Genomic DNA, 22,576 nt, shown 5'->3' with positions numbered 1-22,576 from the left:
AAGTGCCGTACGGCGAGTTACAGGGCAAGGAGCTCACGGTCGAAAACGCTGTAATGGCGCTGAGCACCACTGAGATGCCTGCTGAAGAAGGCGAGTGACCGCCAGCATCCGTCAACGATCAGATCCAACACTGTCCCAACTGCCTTCTCAAAAGCGTCCACCGTCAGGGCGGTCGGGGCATCCTATCGTGGATGTACGAGCATCGTGGCCCCAGTCAGGGCCTCGTTAGCACTATCGAACGCCGCTACTGCTTCGTTGGATCACTCAATCTTCTTGCGATGACCAGCGATCAGGTGGAAAAGCGGGCGCATGATTACAGCCGCCCTGCCGGCAAGAAACAGTGATAAAACGCAACCATCCCCACCAATTTCTGGAGGCCCTTAACTGTGGTCGGACGGGGGAACCGGCGGACAGCGTCCACCCTGGCCGGTAGAGGCACCACCCCTTGTGGAGTAACACGGTGGCCAAGGAAGTCAATGGCTGTCACCACAAAGCGGCACTTAGACGAGTTGATAGCCAACCCATTAGTCACTGAGGCGCTGACACAGCTGGCAGAGCTGGACTGGCCACGAGTATGTCATCCAAGTAGACGAATACGAAGTCCAGGCCATGGCACACACATGTCCATAAGTCGCCGGAAGGCCTGCATGGCGTTCTTCAACCCAAACGGCATCTGCAAAAATTCAACAGTCCAAATGCTGTAATAATTGCTGTCTTAGGGATATCGTCGGGGTGGACCGGAATCTGATTGTACCCTCGCATGAGGTCCACCTTGGAGAATACCGATGCTCCGGCCAGATGGGCATTGCAGTCCTGAATGTGTGGGACCGGGTACCTGTCGGCGACGGTCGCATCATTCAGACGACGGTAATCCCCACACGGGCGCCAGCTCCCTCCCGCTTTGGGAACCATGTGGAGCGGTGACGCCCATTTGCTATTGGGGGGGCGCACAATGCCCATCGCCTCCATCAGGCAAAACTCCTCCCGCGCTAGACGGAGCTTTTCCGCCCCGAGATGACATGCCCAAGCGCGTCCACGTAGTCAGAATATGGTGCTCCACCCTGTGTTTGGAGGAGTGGAAGTGGGGATCGAGGATGTCCGGAAAATCTGCCAGGATGCGCAGGGACGACAGGGGAGCATCAGGGTGTGCCACCGGATCACCAACGTGGAGGAAGGCCGGAGATGGTGCGAACTCCGTAGGTGCGAATAGCACTCCCGTTCGCAGAGGTGAGGATGGAACCCCGTTTGCCCACACGGATGTCAGCGATGGAGGGAGGCAGCACACTCACCTCAGCCCTGGTGTCTACGAGGAACCAACCCCCGATGCAAATAGCAGGTGAAGTTGGCTGGGCTGAACCATAGCGACCTCTGCTGGCGTCAGATGGAACTGCAGGCGGGCTATGCTGGTGAGACGTGCCTGCACTGGAATGCCCAATGGCGGTCGGATTTCGCTGCGGAGGTCAACCGGGAGCAGCGAAGACGGCAGTGGTTGATAGCGGCCCCGAACTGCGCCGCACCTCCCGACGCTGCGGGAAGGACGACCAACGCTACCAGGTCCTGTTGACGGGACATCCACAGCTGTCGGCACGCTCGGCCAGCGCCTACATGTCGGAAAGGTATCGGTGGCGAGCTGCAGGCGGATGTCGGGCGGGAGCTGCTGCAGGTAAGCATATTTCAATAAAAAATATGGCCGGGGGTCGCCCATAAGGGTGAGCATGTCCTCCAGGAGGGTCGACGGCCAACGATCACCTAGGGATATCAGGCTCACTTATCTTCATTGATGATACAACTGCTGATGGTAGTAGCATAATGAATTCTGAAGTGTATAGACACATCCTATCTGCTCAAGTTCAAACAAACTCATTGGCCGGTGGTTCATTCTACAGCAAGTAATGATCACAAACATACTGCTAAAGCAACAAAAGAAAACCCAAAACAAGCATAAGCTACAGATGGCTGCAATATAGGCCTGGCAAAGCATCACCAGAGAAGACACCCAGCAACTGGTGATGTCCATGAATCGCAGACTTCAAGCAGTCATTGCATGCAAAGGATAGGCAACAAAATACTAAACATGTGTTCAAGAAGGAACTGCAGATGCTGGAAGATCGAAGGTACACAAAATTGCTGGAGGAACTCAGCGGGTGCAGCAGCATCTATGGAGCGAAGAAAATAGGCGACGTTTTGGGCCGAAACCCTTCTTCAGACTGATGGGGGGTGGGAGGGGAGAAGGAAGAAAAAGGGGAGGAGGAGGAGCCCGAGGGCGGGGGGATGGGAGGAGACAGCTCAAGGGTTAAGGAAGGGGAGGAGACAGCAAGGGCTAGCAAAATTGGGAGAATTTAACATTCATGCCATACTAAACATAACTACTTTCATTTACATGCCATTGCTATCAATCAATCAATCAATCAATCTATCAAAGACTTTATTGTCATTCATAAATACACCAACAAATGCAAGTCTGAACTAAATTTCAGTGCATCTGGCTCACCATGCAACATAAAATAGATAAAAAGATAAAATAGATAATAGTGGCGGCACATTATATGGAATTCAAGAGTCCGATGGCTCGGGGGAAGAAGCTGTTGCAAAACCTAGCCGTTCTGCTCCTTATACTGCAATACCTTTTGCCCGAGGGCAGCAGAGTGAACAGTCCATGATGGAGATGTGTGGGTTTATAATGCTGTTGGCCTTGGACAAGCAACGTTTGCACGCAATGTCCCGGAATGAAGGAAGAAAATCAGCACGGGAGCACCTCAAGGCTGCGTGCTTAGCCCCCTGCTGTACTCACTCTATACTCATGACTGCGTAGCCTGTCACAGTGCGAACTCCATCATCAAGTTTGCTGACGATACTACTTTGTGGGACGTATCACTGATGGGGATGAGTCAGAGTACAGAAGTGAGATCGACCGACTGACCAAATGGTGCCAGCACAATAGCCTGGCCCTCAACACCAGCAAAACCAAGGAACTGATTGTGGACTTTGGAAGGGGGAGGATGGGGACCCACAGTCCCGTTTATATCAACGGTGGAAAAGGTCAAGAGCTTCAAATTCCTGGGCGTGCACATCTCTGAAGATCTCTGCTGGCCCGAGAACACCAATGCAATCATAAAGAAAGCACATCAGCGCCTCTACTTCCTGAGAAGATTACGGAGAGTCGGTATGTCAAGGAGGACTCTCTCTAACTTCTACAGATGCACAGTGGAGAGCATGCTGACTGGTTGCATCATGGCTAGGTTCGGAAAATTGAGCGCCCTGGAACAGAAAAGTCTACAAAAAGTGGTAAACACTGCCCAGTCCATCATCGGCTCTGACCTCCTGGCCATCGAGGGAATCTATCACAATCGCTGCCTCAAAGAGGCTGGCAGCATCATCAAGGACCCACACCATCCGGGCCATACACTCATCTCCCCACTACCTTCAAGCAGAAGGTACAGGAGCCTGAAGACTGCAACAACCAGGTTCAGGAACAATTTCTTCCCCACAGCCATCAGGCTATTAAACTCGGCTCGGACAAAACTCTGAACATTAATAGGCAATAATCTGTTTATTTGCACTTTATCAGTTTATTAATTCATGTGTATATATATTTATGCAATGGTATATGGACACACTGATCTGTTCAGTATTCGTGCCTACTATGTTTTGGTGTGCTTAAGCAAAGCAAGAATTTCATTGTCCTATCAGGGACACATGACAATAAAACTTTCTTGAACTCTTGAAATCCCGATGATTTGTTCAGCCGTCCTCACCACTCTCTGCACGGACTTCCAGTCGGGAGGCTTTGCAATCCCCGAACCATAGAGATGCAGCTAGTCAAAATGCTCTCTATGGTGCCCCTGTAGAAAGTGGTGAGGACGGGATGGGGGAGGTGAGCTCTTCTCATCAGGGAGAACGCAATTCTGGATTAAATGTTGTGTAATTAACCGGATTTGATAAGGGAACGAGATTAAGGAGCCATTAGGAGGTAGTGACCATAATATGATTTGAGAGGGAGAAGGGTAAATCGGAGGTGTCCGTATTACAGTTGAACAAAGGGGACTGGAGCCATGAGGGAGGAGTTGGCCAAAGTTGACTGGAAAGATACCCTAGCAGGGATAGCAGTGGAACAACAATGGCAAGTATTTCTGGGAAATAATACAGAAGGTGCAGGATCAGTTCATTCCAAAGTGGAAAAAAGATTCCAAGGGAACCCTAAGGGGCGACCATGGCTGACAACGGAAGTCAGGGACAGTACAACATTTAAAGAGCAACAGAAGATAAGGAAAAAGGCAATACGGGGAGAAAAGATGAGGTATGAAGGTAAGCTAGCCAAGAATATAACGAAGGATAGAAAAAGCTTCTTTAGATATGTGAAGAGGAAAAAATTAGTTAAGACCAAAGTAGGTCCCTTGAAGACTGAAAAGTGTGAATTTAGTATGGGGAACAAGGAAATGTCAGATGAGTTGAACAGGTACTTTGGATCCGTCGTCACTAAGGAGGACACAAACAATCTTCCTGGTGTACTAGTGGCCAGAGGATCTGGGGTGAAGGAGGAACTGAATGAAATCCACATTAGGCAGGAAATGGTGTTGGATAGACTGATGGGACTGAAGGCTGATAAACCTCGGGGCCTGATTGTCTGCATCCCAGGGTACTGAAGGAAGTGGCTCGAGAAATCGTGGATGCATTGGTGATAACTTTCCAATGTTCTATAGATTCAGGATCAGTTCCTGTGGGTTGGAGGGTAGCTAATGTTATCCCACTTTTTAAGAAATGCGGGAGACAGAAAACTGGGAATTATAGACCAGTTAGCCTGACATTGATGGTGGGGAAGATGCTGGATTCAATTATAAAAGATGAAATAGAGGCACATTTGGATAGCAGTCACAGGATCGGTCCAAGTCAACATGGATTTACAAAGGGGAAATCATGCTTGACTAATCTTCTAGAATTTTTTGAGGATGTAACTTGGAAAATGCATGAGGGAGAGCCAGTGGATGTAGTATACCTGGACTTTCAGAAAGCATATTATAAGGTTCCACATGGGAGATTAGTGAGCAAAATTAGAGCACATGATATTGGGGGTCCTTGATCATCAGTCAATTAAAGTAAGCATGCAGGTACAGAAGGCAATGAAGAAAGCGAATGTCATGTTGGCCTTCATAACAAGTGTAAGTATTGGAGCAAAGAGGCCCTTCTGCAGTTGTACAGGGCACTAGTGAGACCACACCTGGAATATTGTGTGCAGTTTTGGTCTCCAAATTTGAGGCAGGACATTGCTATTGAGGGATCGCAGCGTAGGTTCACATGGTTAATTCCCGGGATGGCGGGACTGATATATGCTGAGAGAATGGAGCGGCTGGGCTAGTATACTTTGGAATTTACAAGGATGAGAGTGGATCTTATTGAAACATATCAGATTATTAAGGGTTTGGACACACTAGAGGCAGGATATATGTTCCTGATGTTAGGGGAGTCCAGAACCAGGGGCCACAGTATAAGGATAGCCCTAAGAATAAGGGGTAAGCCATTTAGAACAGAAATGAGGGAACACTTTTTCACATAGTTGTGAGTCTGTGGAATTTTCTGTCTCAGAGGGCGGTGGAGACCGGTTCTCTGGATACTTTCAAGAGAGAGCGGGATAAAGTTCTTAAAGATAGCAGAGCCAAGTGATATGGGGAGAAGGCAGGAACGGGATACTGATTGTGGATGATCAGCCATGATCACATTGAATGTCGGTGCTGGCTTGAAGGGCCTAATGGCCTACTCCTGCACCTATTGTCTATTGTCTAAATTGTGGAGTACAGAATCAAATAAATAAATAATCTGGAGGACACTGTATGCCCTCTAGTTCTCTCCTGTTATACAATTTAAGCATATTTATGCAGAATTACAAGTTCAAGCTTGAAGGAAAATGTCATGGTGAACTAACAAACTTACCGGCCATAATTGGAGTTCCTTGCGTTTCGAAATGCTCAACAAGCGTTCTGGAATGCTCACCAAACGCAGTACCATCCCTGTAAATGGTAAATTTCTTTGTTGAGTCAAGAGTATTTAATTGACATATGTACTGATAACGGAAGAATTAAGATGTTATTTGCAGCACCTTAACAGGGCCATTGATCACACACACACTTGCGGTGGCTGTTCCCCCACTACTGGAAAAGCAGCGGTTGAAGATGTGATGTTTGGCTTGAGGCAGCGTGACAAAGCCGGGCTGTGCACCAGCGGCAGGGAATAATGGCGCCGTTTTTGAGGCAGAGCCGGGCGTCAGCAGCCGTTACGGTCGCTGGCCAGCAGGAGGCGACAAAATGAGTGAGTGGGAGGGGGGGGGGGGGGGGGGGGGGGGGGGGGGGGGGGGGGGGGGGGTGGGATGGAGGAATTTATTAAAAAATGGTTACATAAAAAGAAAAAAAAATTTGAGGAGTGCAAAATTAAATGTAAAAGTGAATGAGCTAGCGACATGGAAAAAATTACGGAGTTTAATGACGGAGTGCTGGTGTAGCAGGGAATCAAAGGCCGAATCTGACACACACAATCACACTGGCACACAGAAACACACACACACACACACACAGTTTTAATATATAATAGATATATTTATATGTGTGTGTGTGTGTGTGTGTGTGTGTGTGTGTGTGTGTGTGTGTGTGTGTGTGTGTGTGTGTGTGTGTGTGTGTGTGTGTGTGTGTGTGTAAATATATATATATGTGTATATATATATATATATATATTTCTATATTACTAAAACTCTGATCTTGACTGCTTTTGGCCCATTGTGCTGCGATTTCCGACAGAACGCCGCTACCTACGGCCGTCATTTTAGGCCACCTCGCTCAGAGCCCCCCTCCGCCTAACGTGTGCGGAGGGTTTTTTCCATCTATGACAAATCAGAGAGATATTAATGTTTTTTAAAAAAATCACCATTCTCTCTGCTGCCCCTGCTGGAGGGAGGGGGAGGGACTATAAAACCAGGAAGTGGTGTGCCTCACTCAGTCTCTGCATGATGGATGAAGCCAAGGGTCACGTCTCCCTGAGCTCTGAATAACACTGAACAAATGTCTACACAACTGTGAGTCCCCTTAATGTGGTTTGAAAATGAAAATATGGTTTGTTTGAAGTAAAAAGGCACTGCCTGCAAATGGTTGTTTGGGTGCTTTGGCGTGAAGTTGAAAGGCACTACTTACTGCAAATGGTGGCTTGGGTGCTTTGGCTTGAAGTTGAAAGGCACTACTTACTGCAAATGGCGGCTTGGGTGCTTTGGCTTGAAGTTGAAAGGCACTACTTACTGCAAATGGCGGCTTGGGTGCTTTGGCTTGAAGTTGAAAGGCACTACTTACTGCAAATGCTGGCTTGGGTGAGTTGCTGGCAGCTCACTCATGGCTGGTGGGCTGGCAGTTGACTCATGACTATTCCTTGAAATTCCAAATTAAAATCCATGTTCCTAACATTTCAAGCAGGGTGCAAGGCCACCAAATTCAAGTGCAGTTTCCTACCACTTCAAGCAGGGTGCAAGGCCACCAAATTCAAGTGCAGTTTCATACCACTTCAAGCTGGATCCAGCTTGACAACATCCTTCCTATTACGCAGGGTGACCAAAACTGAACAAAATACTCCTTGTCGCCTCATACTGCCCCCTAAATAGAGGGATAAAAAATCCAGTTCTGAGCCCGATAAATCAGCTCATTGAGTAGAATAAGGCCATTCAGCCCATCAAGCCTTCTCTGCCATTCAATCATGGCTGGTCTAGCTTTCCCTCTCAACCCCATTCTCCTGCCTTCTCCCCATAATCAATAATATCAGTACGAATCAAGAATCTGTCAATCTCCACCTTAAAAATGTATTGACGCCGTCCACAGCCGTCTGTGGCAAAGAATTCCACAGATTCACCACCCTCTGACTAAGGAAATTCCTCATCACCTTCCTAAAGGCAAGTGAAAGGTTAAATGCTTTTAAAAAGACTAGACTAAGTGGGACCCATAGGGTCCCATGTTCACACGCGAGTGCTGGTCCACCAACGCAATATTCCACCTCTCCACCAATTCCAATATTGGTGGTCAGTGGGGGGGGGGGGGGGGGGGGGGGGGGGGGGGGCTGGAGCGCTACTATGGGTACTGTGGACTGAAGGGACTGGTTAGTATGGACTTTGTGGACCAAATGGATTCTTGGGGTGGCAACTCAGTCACTTAAGCCTGATGTGCTGGCAGCTCACTAACGGCTGGTGGGCTAGCAGTTGACTCATGGCTATTCCATTTCAAGCAGGATGCAAGGCAACCAAATTCAAATGCAGTTTCCTACCATTTCAAGCAGGGTGCAAGGCCACCAAATTCAAGTGCAGTTTCATACCACTTCAAGCAGGGTGCAAGGCCACCGAATTCAAGTGCAGTTTCCGACCATTTCAAGCAGGCTGCAAGGCCACCAAATTCAAGTGCAGTTTCATACCACTTCAAGCAGGGTGCAGGACCACCAAACTCAAGAGCAGTTTCATTTCAATTCAAGCAGGGTGCAAGGCCACCACATTCAAATGCAGTTTCATACCATTTCAAGCAGGGTGAAACCACCATAAAACCACACAAAACACCACACTCACAGTTCAGTAGACATTCAGTGTGTTGTTGATTCAGAAGAGTCGTGACCTCTCTTTTCCCCATCTTGCAGAGACTGAGCCACACCCACACTTACGGGTTTTATACTTCCTCCCCCTCCAACTGGAAGGGGCATGGCCTTCATGGCGTGATTGACAGTAGAGAGATTCTCAACATTTTTTAAAAACATTAATAACACTTTTGTTTTTCATTGATGGGAAGAATCCTCTGCACCTGATGAGTGGCGAGAAACTGAGTAAAGTGGCCAAAAATCACAGCCGTAAGTGGTAGTGTTTTATCTAAAATCAATATTCAGTGCAAACAGGAAGTTGTCAAGTTTCCACCAACAACAGCCATTTTATTTTTTTGCCTTGCAGCCTTTCAAAGCAGTTACCACCACCAACAGCCATTATTTTTTTGCAGTGCAGCCTTTCAAAGCAGTTACCACCACCAAAAACAGCCATTTTTTTTTTGCAGTGCAGCAGCCTTTCAAAGCAGTTACAACCACCAGCAAAAGCCTTTTTTTGTTTGCAGTTTGCCACCAACAACAGCCAGTGCAGGCTTTCAAAGCAGTTACCGCCACCAACAACAGCCATTTTTTTTTTTTGCAGTGCAGCCTTTCAAAGCAGTTACCACCACCCAACAACGGCCTTTTTTTTGCAGTGTAGCCTTTCAAAGCAGTTACCGCACCCAACAACAGCCATTTTTTTTTTTTGCAGTGGCAAGTCGCTCATGTGAGGAACACTGCACCCACCTGCGTCTACTCTTCCAGCGCCTCGGTGATCATGGCCTCGTAATTAACCCTGGCAAGCGCCAATTCGGCCTTCGGGCCATCAACTTCCTGGGGCATCGGGTGACACGGCACGGAGCAGTGCCTCTGCCGGACAGGGTTGAAGCAATCCGCCAGTTCCCGCGGCCTGCTACAATACGTGGCCTCCAGGAGTTCGTAGGGATGGTCATATTTTACCACCGGTTCGTTCCAGCGGCTGCTGAACTTTTGCGGCCGCTTTTTCAGTTGGTGACGGGCAAGCAGCGGCAGATACAATGGGACGCTATCGCCATGGCGGAGTTTGAACGGGGCAAGGAGGCCTTGGCTCGGGCGACTATGCTCGTGCATCCATCGGCCGGCGCCCTTACCGTTGATGCCTCGGACTCTGCGGCGTATCTTCATAGCCTTCACGGACCACAAGTCCCTCACATTTGCGTTTCGGACCCTTGGTCCGCCTGTTTGCAGCGCCAGCTGGCGGCTATTTCGGAATATACAACGGATGTCCGGCACATCGCTGGGAAAAGCAACCTCGTGGTGGATGCTTTGTCCCATCCGGCAATAGCAGCCTTGCTTAACATGGCCTCGGGGATAGATTACTCAGACTTGGCGGCGGCCCAGCTGGCAGACGATGAGGTGCCGGCGTACCGCACCGCGATCTCTGGCTTGGTGCTTGAGGATGTGCCGTCGGGTCCCTCGGGTTCCATCCTCTGTGAGGCCTATTGTCCGATGGCCTGGCCCCGTCGCGTGTTTGAGGTGATCCATGGGCTGGCCCACCCATCCATCCGGGTCACGGTCACTATGGTGGCCGCAAGGTTTATGTGGCACAGACTTCGGAAGCAGGTCGCTTGCTGGGCCAGGGCGTGCATCCCGTGCCAGACATCAAAGGTGCATAGACAGGTCCAGGCGCCCGTTCAAGAATTCTCAGTGCAACGCCGGCGGTTCGATCACATATACGTGGACATCGTGCGGCCGCTGCCACCGTCCCAAGGGGTTTCACACCTGCTTACGGTGGTCGACCGTTTTACGCGGTGGCCTGAGGCCATCCCGCTCATGGACACTTCGACGCAATCGTGTGCTCGTGCCATCGTAGCAGCCTGGATTGCCCGCTTTGGGGTTCCACTGCACATCACATCCGACCGGGGCGCCCAGTTTACATCTGAACTGTGGTCCGCCATGGCCCGCCTGTTGGGAACGCAGCTCCACCACAGTGTACCATCCCCAAGCAAATGGGTTGGTGGAGCAGTTCCACCGCTGTCTGAAGGCCGCCCTGAAGGCTCGTCTCATAGGCCCTGGGTGGATGGACGAGTTGCCGTGGTTCCTGTTGGGGATTCGGACAGCCCCCAAGGAGGATCTGTCAACGTCCTACGCGGAGTTGGTATATGGTGCTCCGCTCACCGTCCCCGGGGAGTTTGTCCCTGCTGCTGATGGGTCCCTGGAACCCCCGTCATCGGTGCTGATCTGCTTGCGGGAGAGGGTCGGCACCCTATCTCCCATCCCAACGTCGCGTCATGGAGTGGCCCCTTCCCATGTGCCACTGCCACTGATGGGCTGCCCGTACGTTTTTCTTTGCCATGACTCCCACGTCAGCCTTGCAGCGCCCGTATGAAGGTCCCTTTCGCGTGCTGCGGCACGGGCCTACTACATTTGATTTGGACATAGGAGGTCGGCGTGAAACGGTGTCTGTGGCCCGTTTGAAACCGGCCCACTTGAACCTGAGCGAACCAATCCATGTTGCTCAACCTCCCTGTCCCGAGCTCCCGGTGATTCTTCCGAACCAAGCAAGCCCCCGGGGCGCGGGATTGTATCTACGCTTTCGGGCCGCCTCGTGTGATGTCCTGTGTGGTTCGGTGCCTCTTATTCTGGGGGGGGGGGGGGGGTCCATGTAGCGGCACCTGAAAGCAACCCAAGGTCACGACGAACCATCGGCTCTAGAGGGTGGCGTCTTGGTGGGGGAAGCGCGAATCACAGGGTCGGTATCTGAGTTGTTATTTAAGGCCAGGCAACGCTTGTGTCAGCTGAGGAGTAGGGAGCTGTATGCAGAATAAACACGTCTAGAGCACACAACTTGTGTCCAACTAGTTTTTGGCTGGACTCCTGCCAGTCCCCACCACATTAAGATGTTTTGATAGTACCCGACTCAACTACTTCATCTGTCAGCTCGTTCCTTACACCCACCACCCCTTTGTGTAAAAAGGTTGTTCCTCGGGTTCCTATTAAATCTTTTCCCCACACCTTAAACTTATACTGAGATTTTGACGTGGCAGCATAATAGGCTTATAAACACAATACACATATGATAATATATAATAAACAACAATTCAACATATTATTAGTCAGGGTGCTCTGAAGCACTGTATTTTTGGTACTAAAATTCAGGAAGGGTACATTATATTCTTAAGTGCTATCGTTCAGAATAACCAAAATATCACTGCAGGAAAAATTGTAATACGAGGACAGGTTTCATAAACTACAGATATATTTCCTCAGGGTTACAAGATCTAACTGCAGTGTTTAAAATGATATTAGGGTCTACCAGAGTTGATGTAGTATTTTCTCCCTCTCATGGATAGATAGGATCAGGTGTCAAGGGTTATGTGGAGAAGGCGGGAGAATGGGTTTGAGAGGGAAAGACAGATAAGCCACGATTGAATGGCAGAGTAGACTTGGTGGGACGAATGGCTTAATTCTGCTCCTATAAACTATGAATTTATGAGCATTGAGGTCATTAGGCGTGTTGGAAAGATAAGGCAAGCCCATTATGGAACATTAAAACAGAGCAATTTAGATAAGTCCACATCTAAGTATTTCTAAGATTTTACTTGCTTATTTTCCTTACGCAATGTTTAAGATCTTCGATGTAATGTTCATTGTATTTAAAACTGACTGTAGCTCAACAGATCCAATCCATTCTGATGATCCCACAAAGTCAGGAGACTTATCTCCAGCTGTTACCAATCTCTGAAAATACAAAAATGTAAATAATTTACATCAATGCAATTTTTGAAAGAGATATGTTTAAAAAGGGAGACATGCAGCTTTGCTTATGATTTCAAACTTAACAGGGAAACTGTTACATATCGTTTTAATAATGGCATGTCTTAGTAGTTTATTTATTGTCATGTGTACCAAGGTACAGCGAAAAGCTTTTTACTGATTTCTCAAAACATGAACCATCAAACGATGGCAGTGCTGCAGGTTTAGGTATCTGAAGAAGGGTCTCAACCCGAAACGTCTCCCATCCATGTTCTCTAGAGATGCTGTCTGACCCGCTGAGTTACTCCAGCACTCTGTGAAATGTCACCTGTCCATGTCTATCATCTACTTAGTTACTCGAGCACTTTGTGTCCTTATAGGGACATTAAATCTGATTGATTCTGCCATTGCAATAAAAGATTTGGCAAGCATGGAGATTCAGTGAAAAGAGAAACAAAGATGCCCCCTTGTATTAAAAATTACTAAAGAAAATAATTAATAAGACTATCTGGGATTAAGTAAATATTAATCCAAGAAAGTAGTTATATTTAGGTCCTAATTTCTTACAGCCAAATACATCAGCAATCATTTTAGTTTAGTTTAACTTAGTTTATTATTACATGTACTGATGTACAGTGAAAAGCTTCTGTTGCGTGCTAATCGGTCAGTGGAAAGACAAAACATGAATAAAATTTAACAGGGCTTGCTGATTAATAAATGCCACGTTCAGACAAAAATGAAAAATAATGCCTTTCAAAGAAATGTTCATACCTTTTGGATCTCCTCATGGTTTGGTATAGGTATGGTGATGTACCCTTGATATTTGTACCAGGATGTGATGGTTTGTAAAGCACGATATGCACAGCCCCAACCAACATCATTCATCTCATCCTGAGCATAGTGGTGATAGGTATACGATCCATGAATCAGGTAAACCTATTCAAGATAAAGATCGCATTTGTCAGTTTAAAATTTAAAGTGATAGTACCCAGTGGTTTTCAATCTGTTGATGCAGCATAACGATATTTGGAGTTACGAGGATGTTTAATGTACCGCAATTTAATTTTACAAAAACGGCTTAATACTATAAATTTTAGATGCGCACCTTGAGGTCCTCAGTATCCGGAGGAGAAATGTACTGGTGTATGTTTCTCAGATATTTATTCAGTAACTCATCATTTGGAAAATTATAGGACATAGAACGGCGAAGGTAGGGCTTATCATCGAGACCAAGTTCCTCATGTATCTCCTGCAAACATCAAGGTAGTACAAGCATTTTAATAATTGGCCTGGATTACCTTTTAAAAAATGTTCATAAATCCATAAGTTATAGGAGCAGGATTAGGCCATTCGGCCCATCATGTCTACTACAACATTCAATTATGCTGATCTACCATTCCCGCTCAACCCCATTACAACAATACAATACAATACAATTTAATTGTCATTTGGACCCCTTGAGGTCCAAACGAAATCTCCTGCCTTCTCCCCATAACCAAGAATCTATCAATCTCTGACCCCTTATTTTTATACAGTACCCTAGACTGTGTAGGTATTCCTACAAAGGCAAACATATTCACCACATCCAAGCTGTCAAGGTTGAACATGGACAGGTATGTTTCAATCAAGTCTCCTTACATTCTTCTAAACTCCAGCACTCATATCTACCCTGATCAGCTTTTCCACATAAGACAACCCAGCGATTCCTCGTATCAGTCCAGCAACTTAATTTAGGTTTGAGATACAGAGAATACAGGCCGGCCTCACTGACCAGCAATCCTTGCACACCTACACCATCCTACACACACTTGGGACAATTTACAATTATACAAAGCCAATTAACCTACAAACCTGTACATCTTTTGAGTGTGGGAGGAAACCGGAGAAAACCCACGTAGGTACAAACTCTGTACAGACAAGCACCCATAGGCAGGATCGAACCCGGGTCTCTGGCGCTGCAAGACAGCAACTCTACCGCTGCACCAGTGTGTCACTCCAAACTTCTCCAAACCTAGAACTTCTCCAAAACTTCTTTGAATAAGGAGACTATACTATACAGAGTATTTTAAACCCTATATAACTTAAACAAACTCAAAACACCCAATGTGGAGTACAAAAGCCAAAATTAGCAGCAGCTTAGTAATTAATTTTAAAATCTGCCTTTTTACTAGGACTAGGCAACAAATCACTTAACAGTCAGAATACCAGGGGATTTATTGTAGAAGACCGTAGTAATATCTTACAATGGCTTTCCGATTAATAGCCAATTCAAACACATTTGAAAGGGTAAAAAGGATTAAATCGAAAACAAAATTGCTAGTTTAACCACAAGAGGGGTAACCTTTTCACACAAAGGGTGGTGGGTGTGTGGAACAAGCTGCCCGAGGAGGTAGTTGAGGCAGGGGCTATCCCAACGTTTAAGAAACAGACGGGTACATGGATAGAACAGGTTTAGAGGGATATGGGGCAAATGCAGGAAGCTGGGACTAGTGTAGCTGAGCTATGTCGGCTGGTGTGAGCAAGTTGGGCCGAAGGGCCTGTTTTCATGCTGGATGACTCCATGATCATTTCATAAAGCGCTGTTAAAAATCAAATTGCTAGCTTGACCATTTCATGATGCATGGATAATCTGAACAAATTAAAAGAACCCATCCCCTGACCATACTTTTCGCTGTGGCTGCACTTCTTCTTCAGGGATTCCAGCAGGATATATTACTGTGGTTAGAGAAGGTTGATCTGGCAATTCAAAGTGAAATGGCTGTGGAATTGGAACAGTCTCTCCTTTCGCATATCTTTGAATACATTTGTCCATATCAGTCAGCTGTGAAGAAATTGATTCGACAATCTGATCCTGTAGTCTGTGGAAAATATAATTTGTGATTAAAAATGCAATGCAAGGCAGAATTTTATCGTAAAGACAGATTTTTCTTGGACCACTCAACTTTTCCCATGGCTTTTTCCTCAAATAATAATGGAAGGATTTAAATTCTCTTATTTGTATGCAATCTATCGCCTGCTTCAATTTCATCACTCAAACCGATAAATGATGGTTTTGAAATTAAATAAGGCAACATAACTTACCCTTACTTGTGTAATGCAAAATTTTAGTTTATAATTTATAATTTCTTGAGTACATTTTTTATTTCACTATTTTTCATGAGAATTAATGTCGACTGTGGAATCAGGTTAAATTATTTTTCTTTAATTTTTTTAAAGAAACATCACGGATGCAGACCCTATGTCACATCAACCATCGATTACCATTTCACACTAATTCCATGTAATCACATTATATTTTTTACACAAAGTGTGGTGGGTGTATTGAACGAGGAGTTGGTAGAGGCAGGTACTATCGCAACATTTAAGAAGCATTTAGATAGGTACATGGATAGGATAGGTTTTTGTGGGTTATGGACCAAATGTAGGCAGGTGAGACTAGTGCGGATGGGGCATGTTGGCCGGCATGGGCAAGTTGGGCCAAAGGGCCTGTTTCCGCACTGTATGACTCTATGACTAGATATGTTATGTTTCAATGGAAGATATAAAGAGTCCAGTAAGTGCCTCAAAATAAAACCAAGCAAACTTGGGCAGCAACTTCTGAAGAAGGGTTTCGGCCCAAAACGTTGCCTATTTCCGTCGCTCCATAGATGCTGCCGCGCCCGCTGAGTTTCTCCAGCACTTTTGTCTACCAGCAACTTCACTACCCGTCAACGTTATTTACCGTATTTCCCGGCAATGAAGACGCTATTTTTTACCCTAAAATAAGGCCCGAAAATTTACTTGCGTCTTGGGAGGCTGAAGGTTAGATTGTTAACCAAGAAAGATAGACTTGGCTGTCCCTCAGTACAGCGGCTGTAAAAGGACAGCACCGCTGGGGGGGGGGGGGGGGGGGGAAGAGTTCCTTCCACAGTGTGTGGGGATTCTGGCCTGGCCACTAGGGGTAACGTTGCAGGGAGGGCAGGAGCGTTGAGAAGGAGGGGGCTGGGGATCATGCCATCAACTCACTTGGGAGCTCGGGTGCCTGCGAGCAGCCACCGGGACCGGACAGCAAAACAGCAGCTAGATCCGGGGCTCGCAGGCGATCTGGACATTACAGCCAGTCCCGGGGCAGGCGACCAGGGAACTGCAGCTAATCCCGGGCCTCGCAAGGAAATAATGGGTATCGGGGCTGTATGTTGTGACAGTCTGACACCTTGCATTCATTTTAACATTAATTTATCCATCCCCCTGGATATTCAGAATTAATAAATTAAAGCTTTGTTAATTACTTACAAATCATGCTAATTACAAATCAATAACATTAGCCAACTCCGAAACACGAAGCACTGAGCATTAGGATCCGGACATCATGGACAACTGGCCTCAGTTCCCCGCTCACATCTGGCAGTGCTCTCTGTCTGAGCACCTCTCTCCTGCCGCTCGCCAGCCTCGCTCATGTCAGCCGCTTCCCGCAAATCCTTAAATTCCGACGGGCGCAGGACATGGCCTCACTTGCTGCGCTGGGTGACACTGCGCAGCCACTGCCCGGTCCGTGTCTTTCAATATAATTTGCATGGGGACATGCTTTGGAGGTTTGTGGCGGTTGCCAGCCAAGTGAGACGAACAGAGCAAATAAGAATGCTGCTGCCTTGTCAACAGACGCTCACACAAGCAGTTGGTATTAGTTTTGAAATTTTCGTTATCCCTATTTTTGACCTGGCTCGGAGACCGGACAGTGAGGGGACCAGCTCAAGAGCAAAGATCATAGAGCGGAGCGGGTCAGCAGTCAATGGATAACAGGACAATGGGAGGTGGAGCTTACTGCTGTGTCAGCACGAGTAACCTCAATTGGCCCCTTGAATTAGTATTGTCATTCAATAAGATCACAACTGATTCAACTTGTCCCAGTGCGCTCCCGTTTGTCCCACCATTGCTCCACCTGCCGTCACCCTCCACCCCACACCCATTCAGTCATTCAGAATGGAGGGGATCTGGAAGCCTTGGGCAAATTGAATTGTTAGTTTCTTTCCTTTTTTTTTTGAGCGTGGGAAATCCTTTGTCCCTCCAGCCTTTTTTCAAAATTTAGCAACTCAGACTGGGGGGTGCATCTTCATTGCCAGGAAATTAAAAATCTATATAGTCTGTAGTCTAAAGTCTAAAAGTCTATAACTACCTGAATGTGACAACACAAGTAGACGGAATGGTATAAAGAAAGGTATGGTATCCATGCCTTAATTGTGCATGCCACTGAATATAAGAGTCAGTGTGGTAGCCATTTATTTTAACTCTGTATGTTATAATTATAATCATTTACCTTTAAATTTTATCTGCATGTAATTATGTGGGTGGGATTTATTACGTAGTTGGAGGTGTGTTTGTGGCTGGGATTTTTCACGCACGCGCGCAAGTTAGTTTAGTTCGGAGGAAGCATGGGGGAAGGCACAGCTTTCGACCATACCGGAGTTCTATCATGCCGGAGTTCCACCATGCACGAGTCTGACCATGGAGCTTGACTACGAGTAAGATTAAAATGTACTTAAACAAGAAGAAGTTTGGATGAATATCTCACTGTTTTTACTACGACAATAAATAAATTATTAATCAAGAGTGTGTTTGGAAGATTTATCATTGGACGGCTTTGAATGTCTCGTGACGAGCTCCCATGCGTAACGAGGCTATCTCCTTATTCCCTGGTCAATTCGTCCTTTCCCACCTGAACCACCCCTCTCCGGGCACCTTCCCTTGCAACCGCAAGAAATGCTACACTTGTCGCTTTACCTCCCCCCTTGACTCCATTCAACGACCCAAGCAGTTGTTCCAGATGAGGCAGAGGTTCACCTGCACCTCCTCCAACCTCATCTATTGCATTTGCTGCTCTAGATGTCAGTTAGTTTCCATCGGTGAGACCAAGTGTAGGCTTGGCGATCGTTTCGCCGAACATCTCCGCTCAGTTCACAATAACCAACCTGATCTCCCGGTGGCTCAGCACTTCAACTCCCCCTCCCATTCCAAATCCGAGCTTTCTGTCCTCGGCCTCCTCCATTGCCAGAGTGAGGACCACCATAAATTGGAAGAGCAGCACCTCATATTTCGCTTGGGCAGTTTGCACCCCAGCGGTATGAACATTGACTTCTCTAATTTCAGGTAGTTCTTACTTTCTCCTCCCCTTCTCAGCTCTCCCTCAGCCCACTGGCTCCTCCTCTTCCTTTCTTCTTCCCATCCCCCCCCCCCCCCCCCACCCTCACATTGCTCTGCCACAGAAGGTAGTTGAGGCCAGTTCATTGGCTATATTTAAGAGGGAGTTAGAAGTGGCCCTTGTGGCTAAGGGGATCAGGGGGTATTGAGAGAAGGCAGGTACGGGATATTGGGTTGGATGATCAGCCATGATCATATTGAATGGCGGTGCAGGCTCGAAGGGCCGATGGCCTACTCCTGCACCTATTTTCTGTGTTTCTATGTTTCTAAGGGGCTTCGGTCCGAAATGTTGCCTATTTCCTTCTCTCCATAGATGCTCCCTCACCCGCTGAGTTTCTCCGGCATTTTTGTCTACCTTCTATCTCCTTACCCATCGTGTTCAATCTTAGCGGCCAGAGGAAAAAAATCCTTAAACGATATAATAATCTGCCACTACAGTCAGGATGTCATGTTGCAACTTTATAAGACTTTGTTTAGGGCTCATTTGGAGTATTGTGTGCAGTTCTGCCCATCCCATTTCTGGAAGGACGTGGAGGCTTTGGAGAAGGTGAAAAGCATAAAAAAAGTAAATAGTCAGAACCTTCTTCCCAGGATGGAAATGTACAGGGTATAACCTTAAGGTTAGAGAGAGAAAGCTTAAAAGAGATGTGTGGGGCAAGTTTTCTTTTGTTTACACAGCGGGTGGTAAGCGCCTGGCAATGTGGTGCCAGGGGGAGTGTCGGTGGCAGATACGGGTTAAATTTTAGATAGGCACATGAATATGAAGAGAATGAAGGGATATGCATTAAATGAAGGTAGAGAGATTAGTTTAACATGGCATCACGTTCAGCACAGACATTGTGGGCCGTAGTGCCATTTCCGTGCTGTACTATTCCAAAGTATAATGAAGCAAATCTGTCAATTTTACCAAAGTACTATTGACCAGGTACTACACGAATTCAGACATTTAATATTTAAAATGGTACTTACTTTGGCCACGGATCATCTGGGTTAGCTAATATGACCACATCAATAGGAAGAGTCATCTTAAAATGGAAATTGGCCTTGCCATCATGCTGGATGTGAACAGATTCAACTGTTCCAGGCCTTGTCGTCTCAAACATAAGGTCCAGGTTCACGACTCGCTGAATGAAAAAAAACACTACCGCTAGCATCAATTCTATCATAAAACAATGGGCTAACAAACAACAAAGACAAAAACAAAGATAGACACAAAAAACTGGAGCAACTCAGCAGGTCAAACAGCATCACTTGAGAATGGGAAAAGGTGACTGTAAATGACTTAACAGGCACAGGTCTGGAGTTTAAATCATCTTTAATCACAAGGTATAATATAGCATTACAGCAGGTTGCTAGCTCATTGCTACCGCTGGTATAACTAACATAACGTAGGAAATGGGTGTTAATATAAAGTGTATAGTAAGGTGGAGTTAGTGGTACTACAGTGATGTGACCCAAATGCGTACGGACAAACCCTTCTCCCTCCCCATCAGAAAAGTTAGCGGGGCTGGGAGGCGGGGAACCAGAAAAAGATATAGCAGCTGGTGACACGTGCGGAGACCGGAGGGGTGAGCATGCGGGAGTGTTAACGTAGGTGGACGGGGTAACCAACTGAGTCGGAGATGGCATGCTGGGACCGGGGAGAACAGGGGCAGCAGAAGGCTTAAATGGCAAAGGCGGTGCATATGGGCCGGTAGGAGCTGGTCGAGGTTCGTTCACGAGCAGGAGATGTGGACGGCTGCGCCGGTACAGGACACCATCGGCGTTGACAAGGTAGGAACGGGGTTCCTTGGATGGGCCTTCAACAAAACCCAGACGGGTATGTCCCACAGCAGTCTAAAATCGGACCACTTGACCTTGTATCAGCGGTTTTAGTGGTCTGCTGGACTTATCATATGAGCGTTTCTGAATATCGTATCTCTCCTGAATGCGCTTCTGGACCGCAGTGGGTTTAAACACTTGTGGCTTCAGCTGTTGCTGGGCAACGGGCAGTGGAGGCCGTGTTGTACAAGACATCAGCCGTTGAGCAGGAGAGCCCAGGACCCCGTCTCTGGAAATGTTTCTCAGGTTCAGGGGGTCGAGGTAGACCTCAGACTTAGCAAGGTGAGAACGTTCCATTAGTCGTTTTGCACTCCTGACAGAAAGTTCAGCGAGGCTGTTGGATTTGGGGTACTCAGGGCTGCTTGTGACATGGTGGAAGTTCCATCGACTGGCAAAGTGTTTAAAAGCTTGGCTGGTGAATTGTCTTCCGTTGTCAGTTTGCAGGCGAACTAGTGCGCCGAATATGGAAAAATGTCTCTGAAGCTTTTGTATAAATATCGGATGTGATGGTGGGTAGCAAGTCAAGTTCGAACCAGTTGGAGTACGAGTCGACTAGGACTAGGTAGTGTTTGCCGTGCCATTCGAAAAGGTCCGCTGCAACGGATGTCCAAGGTAGTGCTGGAGGAGGTTGTTGCACTAGAGGCTGCTTCTGTTGGTGAGGTGCCAAGCTGTTGCAAATGGGGCAGGATGCCATTCTGTCACGTATGTACTTGGACATCCCAGGCCAATATTGCAACCTTCACTTGGTCCGCCCTGTTTCGACTAATGCAATCAACTCGACGAAAATCAAATAGACCAAGTTGTCCTACAACTTTAGGCTGTGCACACCACACAAAAGAAGAAGTGACAACCATGGTGGAGACCCAGTCCGTGGGATCACTGACCTCAGCCAGTATACCCATGGAAACCATATTTCTAAGTTAAGTCTCGATTATGTCACGCATGGCATGTGGCACGCGGTGGGGAGCACGGACAGCTGGGTCAACGGTGGGGTCAACGGCGATTTTATAAGTAACAGGAAGCTTGGCCAGCTTGTTGTCGAAGAGGTCAGGGTAGTTTTGAATCGGGTCCTCAGATATAAGTAACTTGTGGACGGAGTGATCGAAAGAGACTAGCCCAAGGTCCTGGCACGCATGAATGCCCAGTAAAGTCACAGAGTCCGATCTAAGGATATAGAAAGTCAGATTTCTTGTGGTATTTTCCTATACACATTTAAAGCTAGAGGATGTAGGACCTCCCCCCCCATAAGCATCTAAGGCCGTCTCTAGTCAAGGTCTCATTATTTCTTATCTTGTTGTAGACCTTCAGGGACATTACGTTCACGCACGCCCCGGTATCCAATTTGGCCTTCACAGGCTTGTTATCAATTTGCATGGACACAGAGGGATCCAAAAGCTTACCAGCTGTGTGGAGGAGGGTGTGAACGGTAGACTCTTCAGAGCTAATTGGATTATCCTCGTGGTCAGCTTCGACCTGGTCCTGGGAGTCTGAAAATGTTTGGACTTGTTGCAGCAGGTGCAGAATAGACGCCGAGCTAGGATTGCGGTTCCCACGAGACATGCAGCAAACGGCGAAATGGTTCATCTTCTTGCAATAGTTGCATGGCTTGCCGTTTGCTGGACAGAACATCCATCCCTTGTTGTGGAAATAGTTAAGGGCCTGTCCCACGAGCATGCAACCAGCATGCGGCAAGCGCGACCAAACCGGAAGCGGGGGCCGCGCGGAGGTCGAGTGAATGACGTGAAGTTCGAGCGAAGTCCGCGGGAAGTTTGCGCGTGACGTACGGCGTCGACACTGCGTACGGTGTCGAGACGCTGCGCACGCCCGTCGAGGCGGTGCGTATGGCGTCGAGGCGGCTGCGGGCCGACAGGCCGTTGCCACGCGGAATTTTTGAACACGGTCAGTTTTTTGGAGCACCGCGCGATGTCGGGACCAGCTCCGCACAACTCCATACGGCTCCAGCGATCGAAGTGGGACCGGCCCCGCTAGGCCGTACGGCTCAAGCGACCGCATTAGGTCGCGCTTGCCGCATGGAGTCGCAGGCTCGTGGGACCGGCCCTTTACAGTTCGGACACCTTTGCGACGGTTCATTCATAAATCATCGATTAGCTGTTTGCGGAGGTTCATTCATAAATCTCCTGTTGGGTGTCGGTGTGGCTCGTTTATTGAAGCCTGTCAGGTTTATACTCTTTTTCTGAGAGTCAAATTGGTCGCTCAGTGGGGCCACAATCTCGGACGTGCGGCAGGCATGCACAGCTTGTTCCAGGGT

The 22,576-nt window shown here is 47.4% G+C and overlaps 1 protein-coding gene across 1 annotated transcript in view; it reads right to left on the bottom strand.

Annotated features, from left to right (window-relative positions):
- LOC129695237 (ufm1-specific protease 2-like) overlaps positions 1–22,576 on the bottom strand; it is a 41,415-nt gene that overhangs the window by 6,473 nt on the left and 12,366 nt on the right. Inside the window, exons 5-10 of the mRNA XM_055632017.1 lie at positions 19,456–19,610; positions 14,978–15,170; positions 13,418–13,561; positions 13,084–13,248; positions 12,176–12,297; positions 5,926–6,002 (exon numbers count right to left, since the gene is read on the bottom strand). Of these exons, the coding sequence (XP_055487992.1) occupies positions 5,926–6,002; positions 12,176–12,297; positions 13,084–13,248; positions 13,418–13,561; positions 14,978–15,170; positions 19,456–19,610 (856 nt within the window). The remainder of the gene's footprint in view (positions 1–5,925; positions 6,003–12,175; positions 12,298–13,083; positions 13,249–13,417; positions 13,562–14,977; positions 15,171–19,455; positions 19,611–22,576) is intronic.

Source organism: Leucoraja erinacea, chromosome 3 (assembly GCF_028641065.1).
Source record: "Leucoraja erinacea ecotype New England chromosome 3, Leri_hhj_1, whole genome shotgun sequence".
NCBI classification, from domain to species: domain Eukaryota; kingdom Metazoa; phylum Chordata; class Chondrichthyes; order Rajiformes; family Rajidae; genus Leucoraja; species Leucoraja erinaceus.
This window is presented reverse-complemented; position numbering and strand designations above follow the sequence as displayed.